Genomic DNA, 21,576 nt, shown 5'->3' on the forward strand with positions numbered 1-21,576 from the left:
ACTGTGTCTGATATGGACTGTGTCTGATATGGACTGTGTCTGATATGGACTGTATCTGATATGGACCGTGTCTGATATGAACTGTGTCTGATATGGACTGTGTCTGATATGGACTGTGTCTGATATGGACCGTGTCTGATATGGACTGTGTCTGATATGGACTGTGTCTGATATGGACTGTGTCTGATATGGACCGTGTCTGATATGGACTGTGTCTGATATGGACTGTGTCTGATATGGACTGTGTCTGATATGGACTGTATCTGATATGGACCGTATCTGATTGAACCGTGTCTGATATGGACTGTGTCTGATATGAACTGTGTCTGATATGGACTGTATCTGATTGAACCGTGTCTGATATGGACTGTGTCTGATATGAACTGTGTCTGATATGGACCGTGTCTGATATGAACCGTGTCTGATATGGACCGTGTCTGATATGGACCGTATCTGATTGAACCGTGTCTGATATGGACTGTGTCTGATATGAACTGTGTCTGATATGGACCGTGTCTGATATGAACCGTGTCTGATATGGACCGTGTCTGATATGGACTGTATCTGATTGAACCGTGTCTGATATGGACCGTGTCTGATATGGACCGTATCTGATATGAACTGTGTCTGATATGGACTGTGTCTGATATGGACTGTGTCTGATATGGACTGTGTCTGATATGAACTGTGTCTGATATGGACTGTATCTGATTGAACCGTGTCTGATATGAACTGTGTCTGATATGGACTGTGTCTGATATGAACTGTGTCTGATATGGACTGTATCTGATTGAACCGTGTCTGATATGGACCGTGTCTGATATGGACTGTGTCTGATATGGACTGTGTCTGATATGGACTGTGTCTGATATGGACTGTGTCTGATATGGACTGTGTCTGATATGGACTGTATCTGATTGAACCGTGTCTGATATGAACCGTGTCTGATATGGACCGTGTCTGATATGGACCGTGTCTGATATGGACTGTGTCTGATATGGACTGTGTCTGATATGGACCGTGTCTGATATGGACCGTGTCTGATATGGACCGTGTCTGATATGGACCGTGTCTGATATGGACCGTGTCTGATATGGACCGTGTCTGATTGGTCTGTGTTTTTGTATTTTCTGTTCTCTACAGTGGATGAAGTCTGAGGAAGGTGGCAACAGCAGCGGCACTCCAATCCGGATCGAGGACCCCAATCAGTTTGTCCCTATGAACACCAACCCTAGCGAGGTGCTGGAGAGGAGAAACCGAGTAAGTCACAGATCTAGGATCAGCTACCCTCCATACATCTTAACCATAAACATCAGTAGGAGAAAGGCTAAACTGACCCTGGAGCACTAAGGCCAATCTCTCTGTCAGCTCCTTCTCTGCCTTCCACCGCCCTATCAGAACCACAATCCTTACCGTGCACTTCCTGGTTGTGTAGCTGTAAGTGATGTCACTGTTATGTCCTATCACAGATCAGAGAGCAGAACAGATTCGACATGATGACGTCCGGACCTCGCTCTCACCACCTGGCAGGCATCCCATTGGACGAACCTCGAATGGTGAGCGGCAACTCTGTGTGACGAGCCAATACAGTGCCTTGCGAAAGTATTCGGCCCCCTTGAACTTTGCGACCTTTTGCCACATTTCAGGCTTCAAACATAAAGATATAAAACTGTATTTTTTTGTGAAGAATCAACAACAAGTGGGACACAATCATGAAGTGGAACGACATTTATTGGATATTTCAAACTTTTTTAACAAATCAAAAACGGAAAAATTGGGCGTGCAAAATTATTCTTTATGTTTGAAGCCTGAAATGTGGCAAAAGGTCGCAAAGTTCAAGGGGGCCGAATACTTTCGCAAGGCACTGTATATCTGTTGCCACTTGGCCTGAAGTCCTGTTGGTGATACATCCATAACAGTGTCATAAACAACAACTAAAGTATTTCAATATATGACAGTCTTTTGAATTATATGGTATATAAGGGAGTCTGTAAACTGTGAGCATCTTTCAGGATTTTGCTAAGTAAACCATATCATCCAGGCTAGACAGGCTTAGCTATTTGTTATTGCATTTGCCAACCTTGACCAGTAGGTGGGGCTAAACATGTATTGTTTAGAACCAGAAATACACATCTCCATGGCTCTGGGATTCTGTAATGACATCCGTCCTTCAAAGTGCCAACTTTGGTGAATAACTTAATCCTTTTGGATCTTCTTGGCAGCATTTTGGTGATTGGTATCATCTTATAGCAAGGGAATAACACAATCCAGGTCTCTCTGCCTGTTATCAGAGTTGAGATGAAACTGATCAGTGCGAGATTTGATCCCTTCTGAAATATTGTTTCCCTACATGGTGTATGTCATGTGTTGAAGGATCAGCCGGTCCGTGTGAAGGTAATGTCTCTACAGGCTGAATACTACAGTATGCAGTGTTAGTGCATTTCTGTTTCACCTGTTTGTCCTTTCAGTTGTTGTCCTGTTAGGTCACATCATCACTGTCTGTGTGTTTCTGGAGGTGGGAGTGAAGTGGACTGTTTACGCATGATAGTGCACTCCACCAATCAATGACCTACTCCCTTATGTCACCAAATGTGTGTTGTGCATGTTCTGATGTGGTTGTGCCAGAACAGCATTCATATTTGACAGTGTCCCTTAATCATTGTTTTTCCCTGTTGTTGGTAAGTCATTTGAAAGTATTGGAGTGTGTTAGTGTGATATGCCCATTTCTATTGAATGGTGTGTTAGTGTGTGTTGTTTTACGATGAACTGCCATTAGTGTACTCACTCTGGTCCTCATCTGGGAATGGATCTGTCCATGGGGAGTCTTATGTTAACTCCTCTCTCTCGCTCTCTCTCTCTCTCTCTCTGTCTCTGTCTCTGTCTCTCTGTCTCTGTGTCTCTGTCTCTCTCTTTCTTCTCTCTCCTCTCTTTCTTCTCTCCTCCCTCTCTTCTCTCCCGCTCTCCTCTCTCCCTCCTCTCTCTTTCTTCTCTCCCTCTCTCCTCCTCTCTCTTTCTTCTCTTCCTCTCTCCTCTCTCCCTCCTATCTCTTCTCTCTCTCTTCTCTCTCTCTCCCTCCATTCTCTCTCTTCTCTCCCTCCATTCTCTCTCTCTCTCCTCTCCCTGCATACTCTCTCTCTCTTCTCTCCCTCCATTCTCTCTCTTCTCTCTTCGCTCTCTCTCCACTCTCTCCCTCCATTCTCTCTCTCTCCCTCCATTCTCTCTCTCCAGCCCTATGTGGCATCAGAGGATGACCAGATGGTTCCTCTACCTCCTAACCCCTTCAGTCAGCTGTCTGAGAAAGCGATGGACGAAAACACGATGAACGTAGAGAAGAGACAGCTGGGGCTGAGTGGTAAGAGAGAGTCACACAGAGAAGTCACACCCATACAGAACCACAGAGAAACACACACACACACACACACACCCATACAGAACCACAGAGAAACACACACCCAAACAGAACCACAGAGAAATGCACACCAGCCATATATCCTACCATGTTATACACAAGTCAAATGAGTAGTATTCCACTCCAGTGAAAACTGCTACTACTTTCATAGACAGTCCGATAACAAGGAATTGTCAATTGCTTGGAGACACATTTCAGCCAATCAGATTGCAGATTTTATAAGCCACAACACCATTTGTAGTGAGAGTTGTTCCTGATCTTGCAGTCAAGATGGTAAAACCCCTGCCTGTAGTAACGTGTGTGTGCAGCAGGGAACCATCCCTACATCCTATGACTAAGGCGGCCAACAGAACAGACAGACTGGCCCACAGCAGGTTTTCACACCCACTGTATGAGTGGGCCCGGTTGCCATGACACCATCCACCCCCCTATCCCCACCTACTCTACACCAGTCCAATCTGGATTCCATATTATGCTCCTTATAGAATGTTCTTATGCTCCTTCTAGAATGTTCCTCTGCATGTCTGTGCTCACAGTAATACTGTGTGCTGTTATGTATACTATGATGTTGTGTATAGAATGTCTGTCTGTAATGTTACTGCTAGAACTCCACTGTGATAATGAATGGGGTTTTTGGAATGTCACTGTATTGATGTGTACTTATAAACTAATAGTATCAGATGAATGACCTGGTGGTTAAATGAACCACGTTAACCCCTTAGATTCCTCACAGTATGTACTGGAGGTACTGTAAGACCACTACGCTCCATGTACCCTAACGTAGCCTGGTCCCAGATTTGTTTGTGCTGTCTTGCCTCTAACATGTGTGTCAACACTAATCTCTCACCCCCAAACCCTCACTTCCCTCTCTCACCCCCCCCCCAACCCTACTCCTACAAACCCAATCCCTCGCCCTTACCCCTCAACCCAAACTCTCTCACCCCCTGACCCCTTACTCCCACCCTTCAACCCTCATCCCAAACCCTCTCCCCCTCCTCACCCCCTGACCCCTTACTCCCACCCCTTCAACCCTCATCCCAAACCCTCTCCCCTCCTCACCCCTGACCCCTTACTCCCACCCCTTCAACCCTCTCCCCCTCCTCACCCCCTGACCCCTTACTCCCACCCCTTCAACCCTCATCCCAAACCCTCTCCCCCTCCTCACCCCTGACCCCTTACTCCCACCCCTTCAACCCGCATCCCAAACCCTCTCCCCCTCCTCACCCCCTGACCCCTTACTCCCACCCCTTCAACCCTCATCCCAAACCCTCTCCCCCTCCTCACCCCCTGACCCCTTACTCCCACGCCTTCAACCCTCATCCCAAACCCTCACCCACTCCTGCAGATGACGAGCACGACCTAACCTCCAACGACGCTTCCACTCTCTCTCAGTCTCTGTCCCAAACTCAGTCCCCGCAAATAACTCCAGCTAAAGAAGGTATCACACAGAGAGAGAGAACGTTGTGAAATGTGTTTGTTTGTGTGCGTTTCAACAGAACAGGCTTTTCTAAGGTTATGCTGTGTTTTATGTCAAAAACACATTCTACATTCCTTTGGTTCCACTTTAACCTCAAATGTTATAATAGATAATAGATATAATAACAAAGTCATATGGAAACCTACTACATTGCTATTGTGAAATCAACTTTACGATGTTTACTTCCTCTTAATCATTAACAATGACTCAGTTTTACTTCCTGTAGTAACTACTTCCTGTCCCTTTGAACAACAAACACCAACACCACGTAACTACAGAACACTAGAGTAGCCATCAACACAGCTCCCCACAGCAAACTGCTCCGTGTGTGTGTGTGTGTGTGCGTGGAACACAATTCGTGACACAGTTTTTGACTTAAGTCAACCAGTTCTTCTCCTGTGGGGGCCAAGTCGGGTCGATTGTTGCTCAACAACCTCTTATGATGTCACACGTTGGTTCATTGTAGTACATTGAAATGCTGTTGTAATAGAACAGTGGCACAGTGCTTGTAAAGAACCCTCTTCGTGTGGTAACTGGGTCCCCGTACAGTACATAGTCACGGTCACATTAACATTGGCTGTGAAATGCACTTTATTGAAAAAGGTGATCATTGAACTTGTGTTGATTAGTTAACAGATACCAGCTGTAACAGATTTCAGATAGGGTAGGTGACATCAGGTGACACCCTCTCCTAGGTTGCTCTTGGTTCATGGTAAATGTAGCACCTAGGGTTGCAATTTCCCCAAAATTCCCAGGTTTTCCAGAAATCCCGTTTGACGGATTCCCAGATTCCCTGGTTATTTCTTCCTGATTCCAGTGTCTTCCAACCAGGATTTCTGGAAAACCTGGGAATTTGGAAAAGTTATCCGTAGTAGCACCTGAACATATTTTGTGGTCAAACAACATAGTATACAGGTCTGTAGCAGACACAGAATCAGTTTTATTGTTGTGGGGTTGGTGGTGGTCTACCCTGTCTGACCTCTGACCCCTCTCCCCTGCTCTTTCCAGAGAACCACACGATGCAGAACGGCAAGGATGGCGGCGACCATGAGGTGAACGACGAGCTGAGCAAAAGGGTCAGTCAGCTGACCACCAGCGTGGAGAGCATTGAGGTCAAGGTCCGCACCGGTGAGAAGATCGAAGACTCCGCCCTCTCCCCCGAGAGCTCGCCCTCAAAGTCCCCCAACAAGAAGAAGAAGAAGTTCCGCACTCCCTCCTTCCTCAAGAAGAACAAAAAAAAAGAGAAAATGGAGGCCTAGAGAAAGAGAGATGGAGGGAGTGATATTAAAGCCTATATACAGTTTAAGAAGAAAGAGGGGACCCCTCTTATTTTTATTTTTTTGTCTGTTTTCATTTTAGTTTTGTTTTTGTCAGTGTCCTCTTTTGTCATTTTTTTTTTTAAAGATTTTATTTTGATTGTATTTTTTAACAAATTGTTCTTTTAAGTTAAATTTTTTTAGACTTGCGCGAAAAGTGATGAATTGAGTTGAGGATTCTCTTCCTCTGCCTAGAAGTGAAGGCTCATTGATTTGGGAAGGCGAGGACTAAAATGATAAAGCTGCAACGACTGACTCCTCCCCCATGTTCAATATTTACTGCCATTGGCTGATTATGTTATTTCTTCTCTGCCATTGGCTAATTGTTGATTATGGAATTAGAATCAGCCAATTGTATTCCTTGCTTCATAATCTCCAGCCGACACTGGCGGGTCTAGATATGCATCAGTGGTATTATTAAACTGCACAATATGGCGACTAGCTAGCGTACGGAAACGCTTTCCGCCCTTATGGTAACCATAACAACCACCATGTTCTTTTCGCTTAGATTTTCTCCTCATATGAGGTCTGCTTCTTCAATACATAGAGGACTGAAATCAGAGAGGCCACAAAGAAATAGTCAGACTGGAAAACTGGTTTTGAGATTTTGGTTTTAAATTTACAGGTTTTCTTTCTTTCACTCTTGCTTCTTGTTTTCGCTTTCTCTCTCTGCCTCTCGCTTCGTTTTTCACTTTCATCCTTCTTTTTATTGCTCCTCTTCCTCTCTCACCTTCTGTTAAAAGTGAATCTATCTTTACATTACCGAGCTCTCTTCTAGTCGACCTCCGACCTTCATCTGTTGTTCACCACTGATTCACTATAAACTCACCATTTGTTTTATTGTCCTTTCCTCTTAATAATTTCATTTTTATTTTGCCAAACTAAAAGGAATAAAAAAACAATCACGTTTTAGTGAAGAATCATCATTTATATACTTTTTAATCTCATTTCGATCATAAAAACATGTCATCTCATTGAATAATATTACATTGTAGTTTTTTTATTGAACACAGTTTGGTAGTAGTCATCTCACTCAGTTTTGTGCTCATTTCTATACTTTTACAGAGAAATACAAGATGTTACGCATGTTTTTGCAAGAATCTACATTTATATGGCTGACTACGTTGCTCTAGTGTTGCCTGCAGGTTTCTCTCAAATTATATTCTTGTTCAGATTACAAAAAGTACTCTATAACTGAGATATATGGAAACTGGATATGTTGGGTATAGATTTTTAACTATATATTTAGTATTTTATTGTGCTGCACTTTTACTGTGGACGGACTATAACACAATGTAGTTGCAGGTGGTTTCTACTATGAAGGAGATTCTAGAAGCAGAAGAACCAATAGGATCTGTAGAAGCAAGAAAGTAGATGGCAGGAGCAGAGTACGGAAGATACACTTTAGGTTGTGGAAAGTGAGTTGTTTCCGAAGAAAAAGATCTAGATTTGTGTCACGCTTGAAAAAAATATTATTTCTCAGTTAAAAAACAACGAAATAAATAAAACAGGCCCCAAAATACAAAAAGTATCTTCCGTTATAAAATGTCAGAAATCATGGGCCTTGAACGTGGAACTGGCGCCGTTGTTGCTATGGTGTGTATTTTGTGTGTGACCTTTTTTTTAAGCCTTATACTATATTTTTCTCCTATATTTTAAATCATGAGACAAGGGTTGAGAATCTTATTCTGCCCGCACCCGGGTGTCAAATTTAGCAGGAGTGTTCCCCGGATTGTCATTAGGCCTGCCTCTTATAAGTCACCCCTATGTCATGCCTATGACTGCTCATAAGACCACTTTGACAGCTCATAGTTGTCTCTAGACGTTGTTTGCGTAGCCTCTCTAGCCTTTCTCTTTAGTTTCTCTTTTTATTTGCATCTCAACAGCTCCTTTCACGACGTTGTCGGTTGTGGAAACTGGAACTCGTGTTATTTCTCTAGAAGATATAAGTCATGGACGAGTGATGACTAAGGGGCATATAGACACAGAGGAACACAGTTAATATAGAGATGTACCAATATCCCAGCTAGCAATGTGAACTATTGGATTTGGAACATTGAGAGAGGGATGAAAGGAGGGAAGGAGAGTGGGATGGGGCGAGAGGGGGATGAAAGGAGGGAAGGAGAGTAGGATGGGGCGAGAGAAGGAGAGAGGGATGAAAGGAGGGAAGGAGAGTGGGATGGGGTGAGAGAAGGAGAGAGGGATGAAAGGAGGGAAGGAGAGTGGGATGGGGTGAGAGAAGGAGAGGGGGATGAAAGGAGGGAAGGAGAGTGGGATGGGGCAAGAGAAGGAGAGAGGGATGAAAGGAGGGAAGGAGAGTGGGATGGGGTGAGAGAAGGAGAGGGAGAGAAGGAGAGAGGGATGAAAGGAGGGAAGGAGAGTGGGATGGGGCGAGAGGAGAGAGGGATGGGGTGAGAGAGGGAGGGAAGGAAGGAGAGAGGGATGAAAGGAGGGAAGGAGAGTGGGATGGGGCGAGAGAAGGAGAGAGGGATGAAATGAGGGAAGGAGAGAGGCACATCTTTAGCTGTGTAAATAGCCCTATCATCTGTCTCACAGCAGAGTTGAGCTTTTTGGTCTCACAGTTACATGAACAGCTGGAAAAAGGGGTTGAGGTGTGTGAGTTTTAGAAAATGTAAAAGTGTATGTCAGGTGGGGTTTTAGGGAGAACTATGACATCAACACACATTTTTAGAATTACTCACAATTGTACCCATTTTTTCATACCATTTCTCCTTTTTGACACAGTTCTTATTTTTCATCTTTCCATTTGTATCAGACAGGTTTTCAGTTCAGTCTTTTTCGTTTCCCAAGTACTAGGTTTCTCCTTCCTTATTCACCATTTACAGTACGAGCGTTTACACGCCGCTCTCAGATGGATTGAATTTGCATTTGTTTACTTTTCTCTCCCATCTACCGACCGTTTGCACCTTTTGTTTTACTAACTAATGCCTCTGTCCACCATTTTGTTTCTGTTGATAAAAAAAGAAAGGATCGCTTTAGCATGCAAGTAATGAGCCAAGCCCGACCTGTGACCTGTGAACAAAGATCCTATTAGAGATGGTTCTTCTATAATGGAGTTGCTTTCAGATGTGTTGCTAACCAGTGTGAATTCTCAAAATAAAACTGTATTTTAAGAAAACGGAAGCTTTATTTTTCATTTCCATGTCTTGTTAAACTGATTGAAGTGGCGGGCTCCTTTTATGGAGTCATTTTAGTGCCAAAATAAATTGAATTCCGATTCCATTTATTTTGACGCAAAAATCACCTCGTCATCAACTACAATCCACGTTCATGAACACTCGTATCGTTCTTCCAACTGTCTGTCTTTATGTTGAACATAATCCATCCACAATCATTTTCAGTTGAAGTCGTAAACAAAAAGATCCAGCACATGGAGGGACGCAATCAAATATATTGTCCGGTTTCTGACCGTTGTTTCTCCGTGTACTGATATTATCCTGTAAATACACAACCAGTATACACACGTATTATGCAGGTTTCAATGATATATAGAGAACATTGTCCATATGAAAGATGAACAACTGTCAAATTATGCAAAATCACCTTCGGTGTAAAATCTGGAGGCCAGAAGCAGATGTCCAGACATTATACTGAGACGTAGTGGAGGTGATGGAGAAGCTACTGAACAAATATTACGTTTCAATCAACCAACCAACCATTATATAGCACAGAGCAGGTGACATATATTTTGTAATATATATATATATATATGTATGTATGTATGTATTGATAATGCACAGGATAACTTATGTCTTATGACATATGCCATATGTCTGCATGTATGTTTGTTGTTGCTTGGCTGTGTGTGAAAGAGAGGTGTGACGATAGCAAAGGCACAAATAGGACATCTTGAAAAGAAGGACCTAAACCACCATGACATTCCTTCTCTGACATGTCTAGTTGTATGTGTATCTGTCACATGTCATGTGTACGCATCACCTCCAAAGAGACTCTGCCAAACCTTCTAGAACTGGTACTGACACGTCTAGTTGTATGTGTATCTGTCACATGTCATGTGTACGCATCACCTCCAAAGAGACTCTGCCAAACCTTCTAGAACTGGCTCTGACACGTCTAGTTGTATGTGTATCTGTCACATGTCATGTGTACGCATCACCTCCAAAGAGACTCTGCCAAACCTTCTAGAACTGGCACTGACACGTCTAGTTGTATGTGTATCTGTCACATGTCATGTGTACGCATCACCTCCAAAGAGACTCTGCCAAACCTTCTAGAACTGGCTCTGACACGTCTAGTTGTATGTGTATCTGTCACATGTCATGTGTACGCATCACCTCCAAAGAGACTCTGCCAAACCTTCTAGAACTGGCACTGACACGTCTAGTTGTATGTGTATCTGTCACATGTCATGTGTACACATCACCTCCAAAGAGACTCTGCCAAACCTTCTAGAACTGGCACTGACACGTCTAGTTGTATGTGTATCTGTCACATGTCATGTGTACGCATCACCTCCAAAGAGACTCTGCCAAACCTTCTAGAACTGGCTCTGGCTAGTTGTATGTGTATCTGTCACATGTCATGTGTACGCATCACCTCCAAAGAGACTCTGCCAAACCTTCTAGAACTGGCACTGACACGTCTAGTTGTATGTGTATCTGTCACATGTCATGTGTACGCATCACCTCCAAAGAGACTCTGCCAAACCTTCTAGAACTGGCACTGACACGTCTAGTTGTATGTGTATCTGTCACATGTCATGTGTACGCATCACCTCCAAAGAGACTCTGCTGGCTCAAACCTTCTAGAACTGGCAAACCTGACACACGTCTAGTTGTATGTGTATCTGTCACATGTCATGTGTACGCATCACCTCCAAAGAGACTCTGCCAAACCTTCTAGAACTGGCTCTGACACGTCTAGTTGTATGTGTATCTGTCACATGTCATGTGTCTACTGCATCACCTCCAAAGAGACTCTGCCAAACCTTCTAGAACTGGCACTGACACGTCTAGTTGTATGTGTATCTGTCACATGTCATGTGTACACATCACCTCCAAAGAGACTCTGCCAAACCTTCTAGAACTGGCACTGACACGTCTAGTTGTATGTGTATCTGTCACATGTCATGTGTACGCATCACCTCCAAAGAGACTCTGCCAAACCTTCTAGAACTGGCTCTGACACGTCTAGTTGTATGTGTATCTGTCACATGTCATGTGTACGCATCACCTCCAAAGAGACTCTGCCAAACCTTCTAGAACTGGCACTGAACCCAATCAATCCACGAGCTCGTTTCATGCTGATGTTAACCAATTACAGTGCACAGCGTTGACGCAAAATGACGACTTTATTGCACGGTAAACATGGGACTGTTAGTGGAGTTGTAGGGGGGGCTGCGGGGGTGTGTGTGCCGTTGTGCCTTGACTGCATTTTTCCTCTGCAAATAAATCAAATCTGAAATATACATGCAACTCACCATGACTTTGTGTGCTTCCTAAATCCCACTGGGAGTGTGTGTGGGGGAGGGGAGAGTGGCTAAGACTTAGTGGAAGGACAGCAACATTACCCGTTCTCCTCCCTTCTAAGACTTAGTGGAGGACAGCAACATTATCCGTTCTTCTCCTCCCTTCTAAGACTTAGTGGAGGACAGCAACATTACCCGTTCTCCTCCTCCCTTCTAAGACTTAGTGGAGGACAGCAACATTACCCGTTCTCCTCCTCCCTTCTAAGACTTAGTGGAGGACAGCAACATTACCCGTTCTTCTCCTCCCTTCTAAGACTTAGTGGAGGACAGCAACATTACAAGACTTAGTGGAGGACAGCAACATTACCCGTTCTCCTCCTCCCTTCTAAGACTTAGTGGAGGACAGCAACATTACCCGTTCTCCTCCTCCCTTCTAAGACTTAGTGGAGGACAGCAACATTACCCGTTCTCCTCCTCCCTTCTAAGACTTAGTGGAGGACAGCAACATTACCCGTTCTCCTCCTCCCTTCTAAGACTTAGTGGAGGACAGCAACATTACCCGTTCTCCTCCTCCCTTCTAAGACTTAGTGGAGGACAGCAACATTACCCGTTCTCTTCCTCCCTTCTAAGACTTAGTGGAGGACAGCAACATTACCCGTTCTCCTCCTCCTTCTAAGACTCCCTTCTAAGACTTAGTGGAGTGGAGGACAGCAACATTACCCGTTCTCCTCCTCCCTTCTAAGACTTAGACTGGAGGACAGCAACATTACCCTTCTCTTCCTCCCTTCTAAGACTTAGTGGAGGACAGCAACATTACCCGTTCTCCTCCTCCCTTCTAAGACTTAGTGGAGGACAGCAACATTACCCGTTCTCCTCCTCCCTTCTAAGATTTAGTGGAGGACAGCAACATTACCCATTCTCCTCCTCCCTTCTAAGACTTAGTGGAGGACAGCAACATTACCCGTTCTCCTCCTCCCTTCTAAGACTTAGTGGAGGACAGCAACATTACCCATTCTCCTCCTCCCTTCTAAGACTTAGTGGAGGACAGCAACATTACCGTTCTCTTCTCACCCTCTTCCCTTACGTGTTCCCTTCTGTGATTTGTGGACAGAAATCATTGCATTGAACTCTGACCCTGACGTTAATGAGTGTGATTTGATAATGCCACTGTGTTGAGTAAATGTAGACTTTGCTACACTGAACATTAAAGGCCTGCGAACAGGTCAAGAGTTCTGTTGCTGGGATGTCCGTACTTCATCCAACCCCTCAATTAACACTTGTGTAGTGTACAATTCTCAGACCAATTCTTGCTCGTCAACGTCAACTCGTTGCCTAATGCTTGCTTGTATATTTGAATGATCTTTATGGAGTGAGATAAACATGGCTTAGTCTTGTTATGAGCCGCATGTGAGGTATATATGCCACAGGAGGTTGGTGGCACCTTAATTAGGGAGGCGGGCTCGTGGTAATGGCTGGAGTGGAATGGTATTGAATACATCAAACACTTGGGTTGATGCCGTTCCATTCACTCCGTTCCAGACATTGTTATTCACCGTCCTCCCCTCAGCAGCCTCCACTGATATATACTGTATATACACATATCAAATATTACTGGACACACTGACACTCGACGAGAGAACCGGGGGGGGGGGGGATCACGGTGCTGTGGTGTCTGTTGAGGGTAGCACCCAAACAATGGCCTCTGTTGACCCGTTCCACACAGTCATACAGTAGCATATGGGGAGGGGGGGCTAGCCTACTGTCCTACTAGTCCATGTCATGGGGGGGTCTATTGAGGGAAGCTGTTAAGTGTCTACTGGAGTCCGTACTATAGATGTTATGAATGGGGATACTTTGCTAGCACGTGTCAACATGTCATGGGGGAGGGGTCTATTCAGTAGAATCATCTTGTTAGCGGTCCCTTGTTCCTCCATATTCATCTGAGTGGTGCCTGGCCTTCTGTAGATGCTACTATGTTAATGCTAACCCGTGTCATGGGGGGTCTGTTTCATGGGGGGAAGGGGTGGCAGTCCAAAAATTCAGCCACACAAATGTACGTAGAACTGTGTGTGTGTATCATGTCGACTCCCCCTGGCTGTGCAACCATCTGGATGAGCCCCGGCTCATGGTTGTGACACTCACAGCACGACTCTGTCTGGAAAACAGAAGCACAGGGGCACTGCCTCTCACCCCCCTGTACCCCCGCCCCCAGTTCTCTATCCCCTCACTACAGGAAACCCCCCTGTACCCCCTCTATCCCTCTCTAGTATCCGGTCCCCTCTCTCTACCCCCTCTATCCCTCTCTAGAATCCGGTCCCCTCTCTCTACCCACTCAATAACCCCTCTCACTATATCCCCTCACCTCTCTCTATCCTCTCTTTCCCCAACCTCTACCCTCTCCCCTATGTCTCTACCCCCTCTCTTTTCCTCTCACCCCTTCTCTCTACCCATCGCTCAACACCCACCACCAACCCCGTGCCCTGTCTGCGTTGCCCCTGCTTAATGCAGTGTAACTGTACATGTTCAGAAATAAAAAGCCACCTCCTAGATGAGACTGTACAGACAGATGCTTTCTCTCTCTCTGTCAGCCTGGGTCCTGTGTTTATAGATGGTTGAGTGGTTCCTCTGATGATTCTGATGTGTCCCAAATGGCACCCTATTGTCTTTGTAGTGCACTGGGCCCTGGTCAAACGTAGTGCACTATATAGGGAATAGGGTGCCATTTGGGATGCAAATTCTGTTTCCTTCACAGCTCTGAACAGGATAACTGTGGCTCTGTTTAATGCTCCTACATTTGACTACTAGCTAGTCTAGATATAGATTTAAAAGAAGCTCCACTACCATTGTGATGAAAGATATAAATGAGGTAGAGAGTGAGAGGAGTCAGTGGCATGGATTCCCCCTAACCACAATGACATGACGTTATTTAAGCAATAAGGCCCGAGGGGGTGTGGTATATGGCCAATATACCATGGCTAAAGGCTGTTCTTACGCTCAACGCAAAGCGGAGTGCCTGGACACAGCCCTTAGCCGTGGTATATTGGCCATATACCACAAACCCGAGGTGCCTTATTGCTATTATAAACTGGTTACCAACGTAATTAGAGCACGAAAAACACATGTTTTGTCATACGGTATACAGTGTGATATACCACGGCTGTCAGCCAATCAGCATTCACGGTTCAAACCACCCAGTTTATAATCTCTTATAGACTCAGATGGCTCTGTAAGATGTTGTAACGGCTTTCCTCTTCCTCTTCTGAGGAGGAGTAGCAAGGATCGGACCAATACGCAGCGTGGTAAGTGTCCATGGTACTTTACTAATAACTGAACAAGACTCATTACAAAAATAACAAAGTGAATAGAAACAAAAACCGAAACAGTCCTGAATGGTGACACAAACAACAAAACAGGAAACAATCACCCACGAAACACAGGTGGGAAAAGGCTACCTAAGTATGATTCTCAATCAGAGACAACTAACGACATCTGCCTCTGATTGAGAACCATACCAGGCCAAACACAGGTGGGAAAAGGCTACCTAAGTATGATTCTCAATCAGAGACAACTAACGACATCTGCCTCTGATTGAGAACCATACCAGGCCAAACACAGGTGGGAAAAGGCTACCTAAGTATGATTCTCAATCAGAGACAACTAACGACACCTGCCTCTGATTGAGAACCATACCAGGCCAAACACAGGTGGGAAAAGGCTACCTAAGTATGATTCTCAATCAGAGACAACTAACGACACCTGCCTCTGATTGAGAACCATACCAGGCCAAACACAAAACACAACATAGAAAAAGGAACATAGACAACCCACCCAACTCACGCCGTGATCATACTAAAACAAAGACATAACAAAAGAACTAAGGTCAGAACGTGACAGATGTCATGCGATATTGTGCTTAACCAGACTGGGTTAGTTAGGTTGAGCTGGGTTGGGCCAGATGGCACTCAATTGCATATTCCTTGCATCCTATTTCCTCGTCTCCTTCTCAAAACCAATTGGATGAGAAAGCCAAAGGTCCCTCCCCTCCGGCCTTCTCGTCCAATGGGTTTTGAGAAGGAAACGAGGAGAGATGACGCAAGGAGAATGCAATTGTGAAAAGGCCATGGACTGCAGGACCCAATGCCTGTCCTGTCCTGTCCTGCTCTGTCCTGTCCTGCTCTGTCCTGCCCTGCTCTGTCCTGTCCTGTCCTGCTCTGTCCTGCTCTGTCCTGCTCTGTCCTGTCCTGCTCTGTCCTGCCCTGCTCTGTCCTGTCCTGCCCTGCTCTGTCCTACCCTGCCCTGTCCTGCTCTTTCCTGTCCTGTCCTGCTCTGCCCTGTCCTGCCCTGCTCTGTCCTGTCCTGCTCTGCCCTGTCCTGCCCTGTCCTGTCATGCTCTGTCCTGCCCTGCCCTGCTCTGTCCTGCCCTGCTCTGTCCTGCTCTGTCCTGCCCTGCCCTGCCCTGTCCTGCCCTGCTCTGTCCTGCTCTGTCCTGCTCTGTCCTGCTCTGTCCTGTTCTGTCCTGCCCTGCTCTGTCCTGCCCTGCTCTGTCCTGCTCTGTCCTGCCCTGTCCTGCTCTGTCCTGCTTTTTCCTGCCCTGTCCTGCTCTGCCCTGTCCTGCCCTGCCCTGTCCTGCCCTGCTCTGTCCTGCTCTGTCCTGCCCTGCTCTGTCCTGCTCTGTCCTGCCCTGCCCTGTCCTGCCCTGCCCTGTCCTGCCCTGCTCTGTCCTGCCCTGCTCTGTCCTGCCCTGTCCTGCTCTGTCCTGCCCTGTCCTGCTCTGTCCTGCTCTGCCCTGTCCTGCCCTGCCCTGCCCTGTCCTGCTCTGTCCTGCCCTGCTCTGTCCTGCCCTGCTCTGTCCTGCCCTGCCCTGCTCTGTCCTGCTCTGCCCTGTCCTGCCCTGTCCTGCCCTGCTCTGTCCTGCCCTGTCCTGCCCTGTCCTGCTTTTTCCTGCCCTGTCCTGCTCTGTCCTGCCCTGTTCTGCTCTGTCCTGTCCTGCCCTGTCCTGCTCTGCCCTGTCCTGCTCTGTCCTGTCCTGCCCTGTCCTGCCCTGCCCTGCCCTGCCCTGCCCTGCCCTGTCATGCTCTGTCCTGCCCTGCCCTGCTCTGTCCTGCCCTGCTCTGTCCTGCTCTGTCCGGCCCTGCCCTGTCCTGTCCTGCCCTGCTCTGTCCTGCTCTGTCCTGCTCTGTCCTGTTCTGTCCTGCCCTGCTCTGTCCTGCCCTGCTCTGTCCTGCTCTGTCCTGCCCTGTCCTGCCCTGCTCTGTCCTGCTTTTTCCTGCCCTGTCCTGCTCTGCCCTGTCCTGCTCTGTCCTGCCCTGCCCTGTCCTGCCCTGCTCTGTCCTGCTCTGTCCTGCCCTGCCCTGCTCTGTCCTGCTCTGTCCTGCCCTGCCCTGTCCTGCCCTGCCCTGCCCTGTCCTGCTCTGTCCTGCCCTGCTCTGTCCTGCCCTGCTCTGTCCTGCCCTGTCCTGCTCTGTCCTGCCCTGTCCTGCTCTGTCCTGCTCTGCCCTGTCCTGCCCTGCCCTGCCCTGTCCTGCTCTGTCCTGCCCTGCTCTGTCCTGCCCTGCTCTGTCCTGCCCTGCCCTGCTCTGTCCTGCTCTGCCCTGTCCTGCCCTGTCCTGCCCTGCTCTGTCCTGCCCTGTCCTGCCCTGTCCTGCTTTTTCCTGCCCTGTCCTGCTCTGCCCTGTCCTGCTCTGTCCTGCCCTGTTCTGCTCTGTCCTGTCCTGCCCTGTCCTGCTCTGCCCTGTCCTGCTCTGTCCTGTCCTGCCCTGTCCTGCCCTGCCCTGCCCTGCCCTGCCCTGCCCTGCCCTGTTCTGCTCTGTCCTGCCCTGTCCTGCCCTGCCCTGCCCTGTTCTGCTCTGTCCTGCCCTGTCCTGCTCTGCCCTGTCCTGCTCTGTCCTGTCCTGCCCTGCCCTGTCCTGCCCTGTCCTGCCCTGCCCTGTTCTGCTCTGTCCTGCCCTGTCCTGCTCTGCCCTGTCCTGCTCTGTCCTGCCCTGTTCTGCTCTGTCCTGCCCTGTCCTGCCCTGTCCTGCCCTGCTCTGTCCTGTCCTGTCTGTCCTGCCCTGTCCTGCTCTGTCCTGTTCTGTCCTGCTCTGTCCTGTCCTGCCCTGCCCTGCCCTGCTCTGCCCTGTCCTGCTCTGTCCTGTCCTGTCCTGCCCTGCCCTGTCCTGCCCTGTCCTGCCCTGCCCTGTTCTGCTCTGTCCTGCTCTGCCCTGTCCTGCTCTGTCCTGCCCTGTTCTGCCCTGCCCTGTCCTGCCCTGTCCTGCCCTGTTCTGCTCTGCTCTGTCCTGTTCTGCCCTGTCCTGTCCTGTTCTGTCCTGCCCTCCCTGTCCTGCCCTGCCCTGCCCTGTCCTGCTCTGTCCTGCTCTGTCCCCTGTCTCTGTCCTGCCCTGCTCCTGCTCTGTCCTGCTCTGTCCTGCTCTGTCCTGTTCTGTCCTGCTCTGTCCTGTCCTGTCCTGCCTGTCCTGCTCTGCCCTGTCCTGTTCTGTCCTGCCCTGTCCTGCTCTGTCCTGTTCTGTCCTGCTCTGTCCTGTCCTGTCCTGCCTGTCCTGCTCTGTCCTGCCCTGCTCTGTCCTGCCCTGCTCTGTCCTGCCCTGCCCTGCTCTGTCCTGCTCTGCCCTGTCCTGCCCTGTCCTGCCCTGCTCTGTCCTGCCCTGTCCTGCCCTGTCCTGCTTTTTCCTGCCCTGTCCTGCTCTGCCCTGTCCTGCTCTGTCCTGCCCTGTTCTGCTCTGTCCTGTCCTGCCCTGTCCTGCTCTGCCCTGTCCTGCTCTGTCCTGTCCTGCCCTGCCCTGTCCTGCCCTGCCCTGCCCTGCCCTGCCCTGCCCTGCCCTGCCCTGTTCTGCTCTGTCCTGCCCTGTCCTGCCCTGCCCTGCCCTGTTCTGCTCTGTCCTGCCCTGTCCTGCTCTGCCCTGTCCTGCTCTGTCCTGTCCTGCCCTGCCCTGTCCTGCCCTGCCCTGTTCTGCTCTGTCCTGCCCTGTTCTGCTCTGCTCTGTCCTGTCCTGTTCTGTCCTGCCCTGTCCTGCTCTGTCCTGTTCTGTCCTGCTCTGTCCTGTCCTGCCCTGCCCTGCTCTGCCCTGTCCTGCTCTGTCCTGTCCTGTCCTGCCCTGCCCTGTCCTGCCCTGTCCTGCCCTGCCCTGTTCTGCTCTGTCCTGCTCTGCCCTGTCCTGCTCTGTCCTGCCCTGTTCTGCCCTGCCCTGTCCTGCCCTGTCCTGCCCTGTTCTGCTCTGCTCTGTCCTGTTCTGCCCTGTCCTGTCCTGTTCTGTCCTGCCCTGTCCTGCTCTGTCCTGTTCTGTCCTGCTCTGTCCTGTCCTGTCCTGCCTGTCCTGCTCTGTCCTGTTCTGTCCTGTTCTGCTCTGTCCTGTTCTGCCCTGTTCTGCCCTGCCCTGCTCTGTCCTTCTCTGTCCTGTTCTGTCCTGTTCTGCTCTGTCCTGTTCTGCTCTGTCCTGCCCTGTCCTTCCTTCTGTCCTGTTCTGCCCTGCTCTGCCCTGTCCTTCTCTGTCCTGTCCTGTTCTGCCCTGCCCTGCCCTGTCCTTCTCTGTCCTGTTCTGCCCTGCCCTGCCCTGTCCTTCTCTGTCCTGTTCTGTTCTGTCCTGTCCTGTTCTGCTCTGTCCTGTTCTGCCCTGTCCAGCTCTGTCCTGTCCTGCCCTGGCCTGCTCTGTCCTGTCCTGCCCTGTCCTGTTCTGCCCTATCCTGCTCTGTCCTGTCCTGCTCTGCTCTCCTCCCAGCCCTGGTCACACACACTCCCTCCTCTGCCCTGATCTCCAGTGTCTTCAGCAACATTTCTTCACAATGGACACATGTGACAGTGTATGTTTGGCAGCGAGTGCGGGGATATGTGGGGATGTGTGAGTAGGAGAGGTGGGTGTGTGTGTGTGTGTGTGTGTGTGTGTGTGTGTGTGTGTGTGTGTGTGTGTGTGTGTGTGTGTGTGTGTGTGTGTGTGTGTCAGGTCAGGGAGGGTCTCAGTATAGTCAGTACAGATGTATCCCTCATCAGTAAAGGTTCTGAATAGGAGAGGAAGACAACAGTTACAGGAAGAATCCTCTCACCCCTCCTAACATCTCCTTTCTCACCCTGACAGAAGGAGAGTCTCTGGGGAGTCACACTTACATTTCCTCCCTCCCCATCCCACCCCTCCATCGTCTCCTTCCAAATCTCTACAGGCCCGGCTGTCTGGGCGGAGAGAGAGAAAGAGAGAGCGAAAGGAGGAAGTGAAAGAGCGAGGAGAGAGAGTTTAGTTGAGTTCTCTCCAACAGGAAATTACCCATGTTGTTCTCAGAGTGCTCTAATCCCTTTTTAATATCAGGTTGTGGGGCAACCAGGGGGAGGAGGAGAGGAGGAGCAGATAGGTGGGAAAAGAGAGAGAGAGAAAGAGAAAGAAAGAAAGAAAGAAAGAAAGAAAGAAAGAAAGAAAGAAAGAAAGAAAGAATTGGCAAAAAACTCACATTTCTTTCCACGGGGCTGGAGTGTGAGACAGAGATCCAGCTTAAGCTCCACCCTCTTCAACATATATATCAACGAATTGGTGAGGGCACTAGAACAGTCTGCAGCACCCGGCCTCACCCTGCTAGAATCTGAAGTCAAATGTCTGCTGTTTGCTGATGATCTGGTGCTTCTGTCCCCAAACAAGGAGGGCCTACAGCAGCACCTAGATCTTATGCACAGATTCTGTCAGACCTGGGCCCTGACAGTAAATATCAGTAAGACTAAAAATAATGGTGTTCTAAAAAAGGTCCAGTTGCCAGGACGACAAATACAAATTCCATCTAGACACAGTTGCCCTAGAACACACAAAAAACGATACATACCTTGGCCTAAACATCAGCGCCACAGGTAACTTCCACAAAGCTGTGAACGATCTGAGAGACAAGGCAAGAAGGGTCTTCTATGCCATCAAAATGAACATAAAATGTGACATACCAATTAGGATCTGGCTAAAAAATACTTGAATCAGTTACAGAACCCATTGCACTTTATGGTTATGAGGTCTGGGGTTCGCTCACCAACCAAGAATTCACAAAATGGGACAAACACCAAATTTAGACTGTGTATGCAGAATTCAGCAAAAATATCCTCAGTAAAACACCAAATAATGCATGCAGAGCAGAATTAGGCTGATACCCGCTAATTATCAAAATCCAGAAAAGAGCCGTTAAATTCTACAACCACCTAAAAGGAAGCGATTCCCAAACCTTCCATAACAAAGCCATCACCTACAGAGAGATGAACCTGGAGAAGAGTCCCCTAAGCAAGCTGGTCCTGGGGCTCTGTTCACAAACACAAACACAACCCACAGAGCCCCAGGACAACAGCACAATTAGACCCAACCAAATCATGAGAAAACAAAAAGATAATTACTTGACACATTGGAAATAATTTTTTTTAAAACAGAGCAAACTAGAATGCTATTTGGCCCTAAACAGAGAGTACACAGTGGCAGAATACCTGACCACTGTGACTGACCCCAACATAAGGAAAGCTTTGACTATGTAGAGACTCAGTGAGCATAGCCTTGCTATTGAGAAAGGCCGCCGTAGGCAGACATGGCTCTCAAGAGAAGACAGGCTATGTGCTCACTGCCCACAAAATGAGGTGGAAACTGAGCTGCACTTCCTAACCTCCTGCCCAATGTATGACCATATTAGAGACACATATTTCCCCCAGATTACACAGACCCACAAATAATTTGAAAACAAAACCAATTTTGATAAAGTCCCATATCTACTGGGTGAAATTCCACAGTGTGCCATCACAGCAGCAAGATGTGTGACCTGTTGTCACAAGAAAAGGGCAACCAGTGAAGAACACACACCGTAGTAAATACAACCAATGTTTATTTATTTTCCCTTTTGTACTTTAACTATTTGGAACTTCTGTGAGTGTAATGTTTACTGTTATTTTTGATTGTTTATTTCACTTTTGTTTATTATCTACCTCACT

The 21,576-nt window shown here is 47.9% G+C and overlaps 1 protein-coding gene across 3 annotated transcripts; it reads left to right on the top strand.

Annotated features, from left to right (window-relative positions):
* The first annotated feature begins 1,124 nt into the window (after positions 1 to 1,124).
* Positions 1,125 to 9,341, top strand: add3a (adducin 3 (gamma) a). 3 transcript variants are annotated; one of them, XM_065001351.1, is made up of 6 exons: positions 1,125 to 1,260; positions 1,470 to 1,556; positions 2,374 to 2,394; positions 3,229 to 3,352; positions 4,755 to 4,847; positions 5,895 to 9,341. In XM_065001351.1, the coding sequence occupies exons 1-6, from the start codon at positions 1,147 to 1,149 to the stop codon at positions 6,143 to 6,145; spliced, it is 690 nt and encodes a 229-aa protein (XP_064857423.1). In that variant the 5' UTR covers positions 1,125 to 1,146; the 3' UTR covers positions 6,146 to 9,341. The 3 variants fall into 3 exon arrangements, with proteins under 3 accessions (XP_064857423.1, XP_064857425.1, XP_064857424.1); XM_065001353.1 differs by lacking the exon at positions 4,755 to 4,847; XM_065001352.1 differs by lacking the exon at positions 2,374 to 2,394.
* Positions 9,342 to 21,576: the final 12,235 nt, after the last annotated feature.

The sequence above is a fragment of the Oncorhynchus nerka genome, linkage group LG15 (genome assembly GCF_034236695.1).
Source record: "Oncorhynchus nerka isolate Pitt River linkage group LG15, Oner_Uvic_2.0, whole genome shotgun sequence".
NCBI lineage: Eukaryota > Metazoa > Chordata > Actinopteri > Salmoniformes > Salmonidae > Oncorhynchus > Oncorhynchus nerka.

Bases quoted from the DNA above. Each gene is read 5' to 3' on its own strand.
- add3a (XM_065001351.1), top strand. From the start codon at position 1,147: ATGAAGTCTGAGGAAGGTGGCAACAGCAGCGGCACTCCAATCCGGATC. The intron at 1,261-1,469 runs GTAAGTCACAGA...GTCCTATCACAG, and splicing joins TGCTGGAGAGGAGAAACCGA to ATCAGAGAGCAGAACAGATT. The intron at 4,848-5,894 runs GTATCACACAGA...TGCTCTTTCCAG, and splicing joins AATAACTCCAGCTAAAGAAG to AGAACCACACGATGCAGAAC.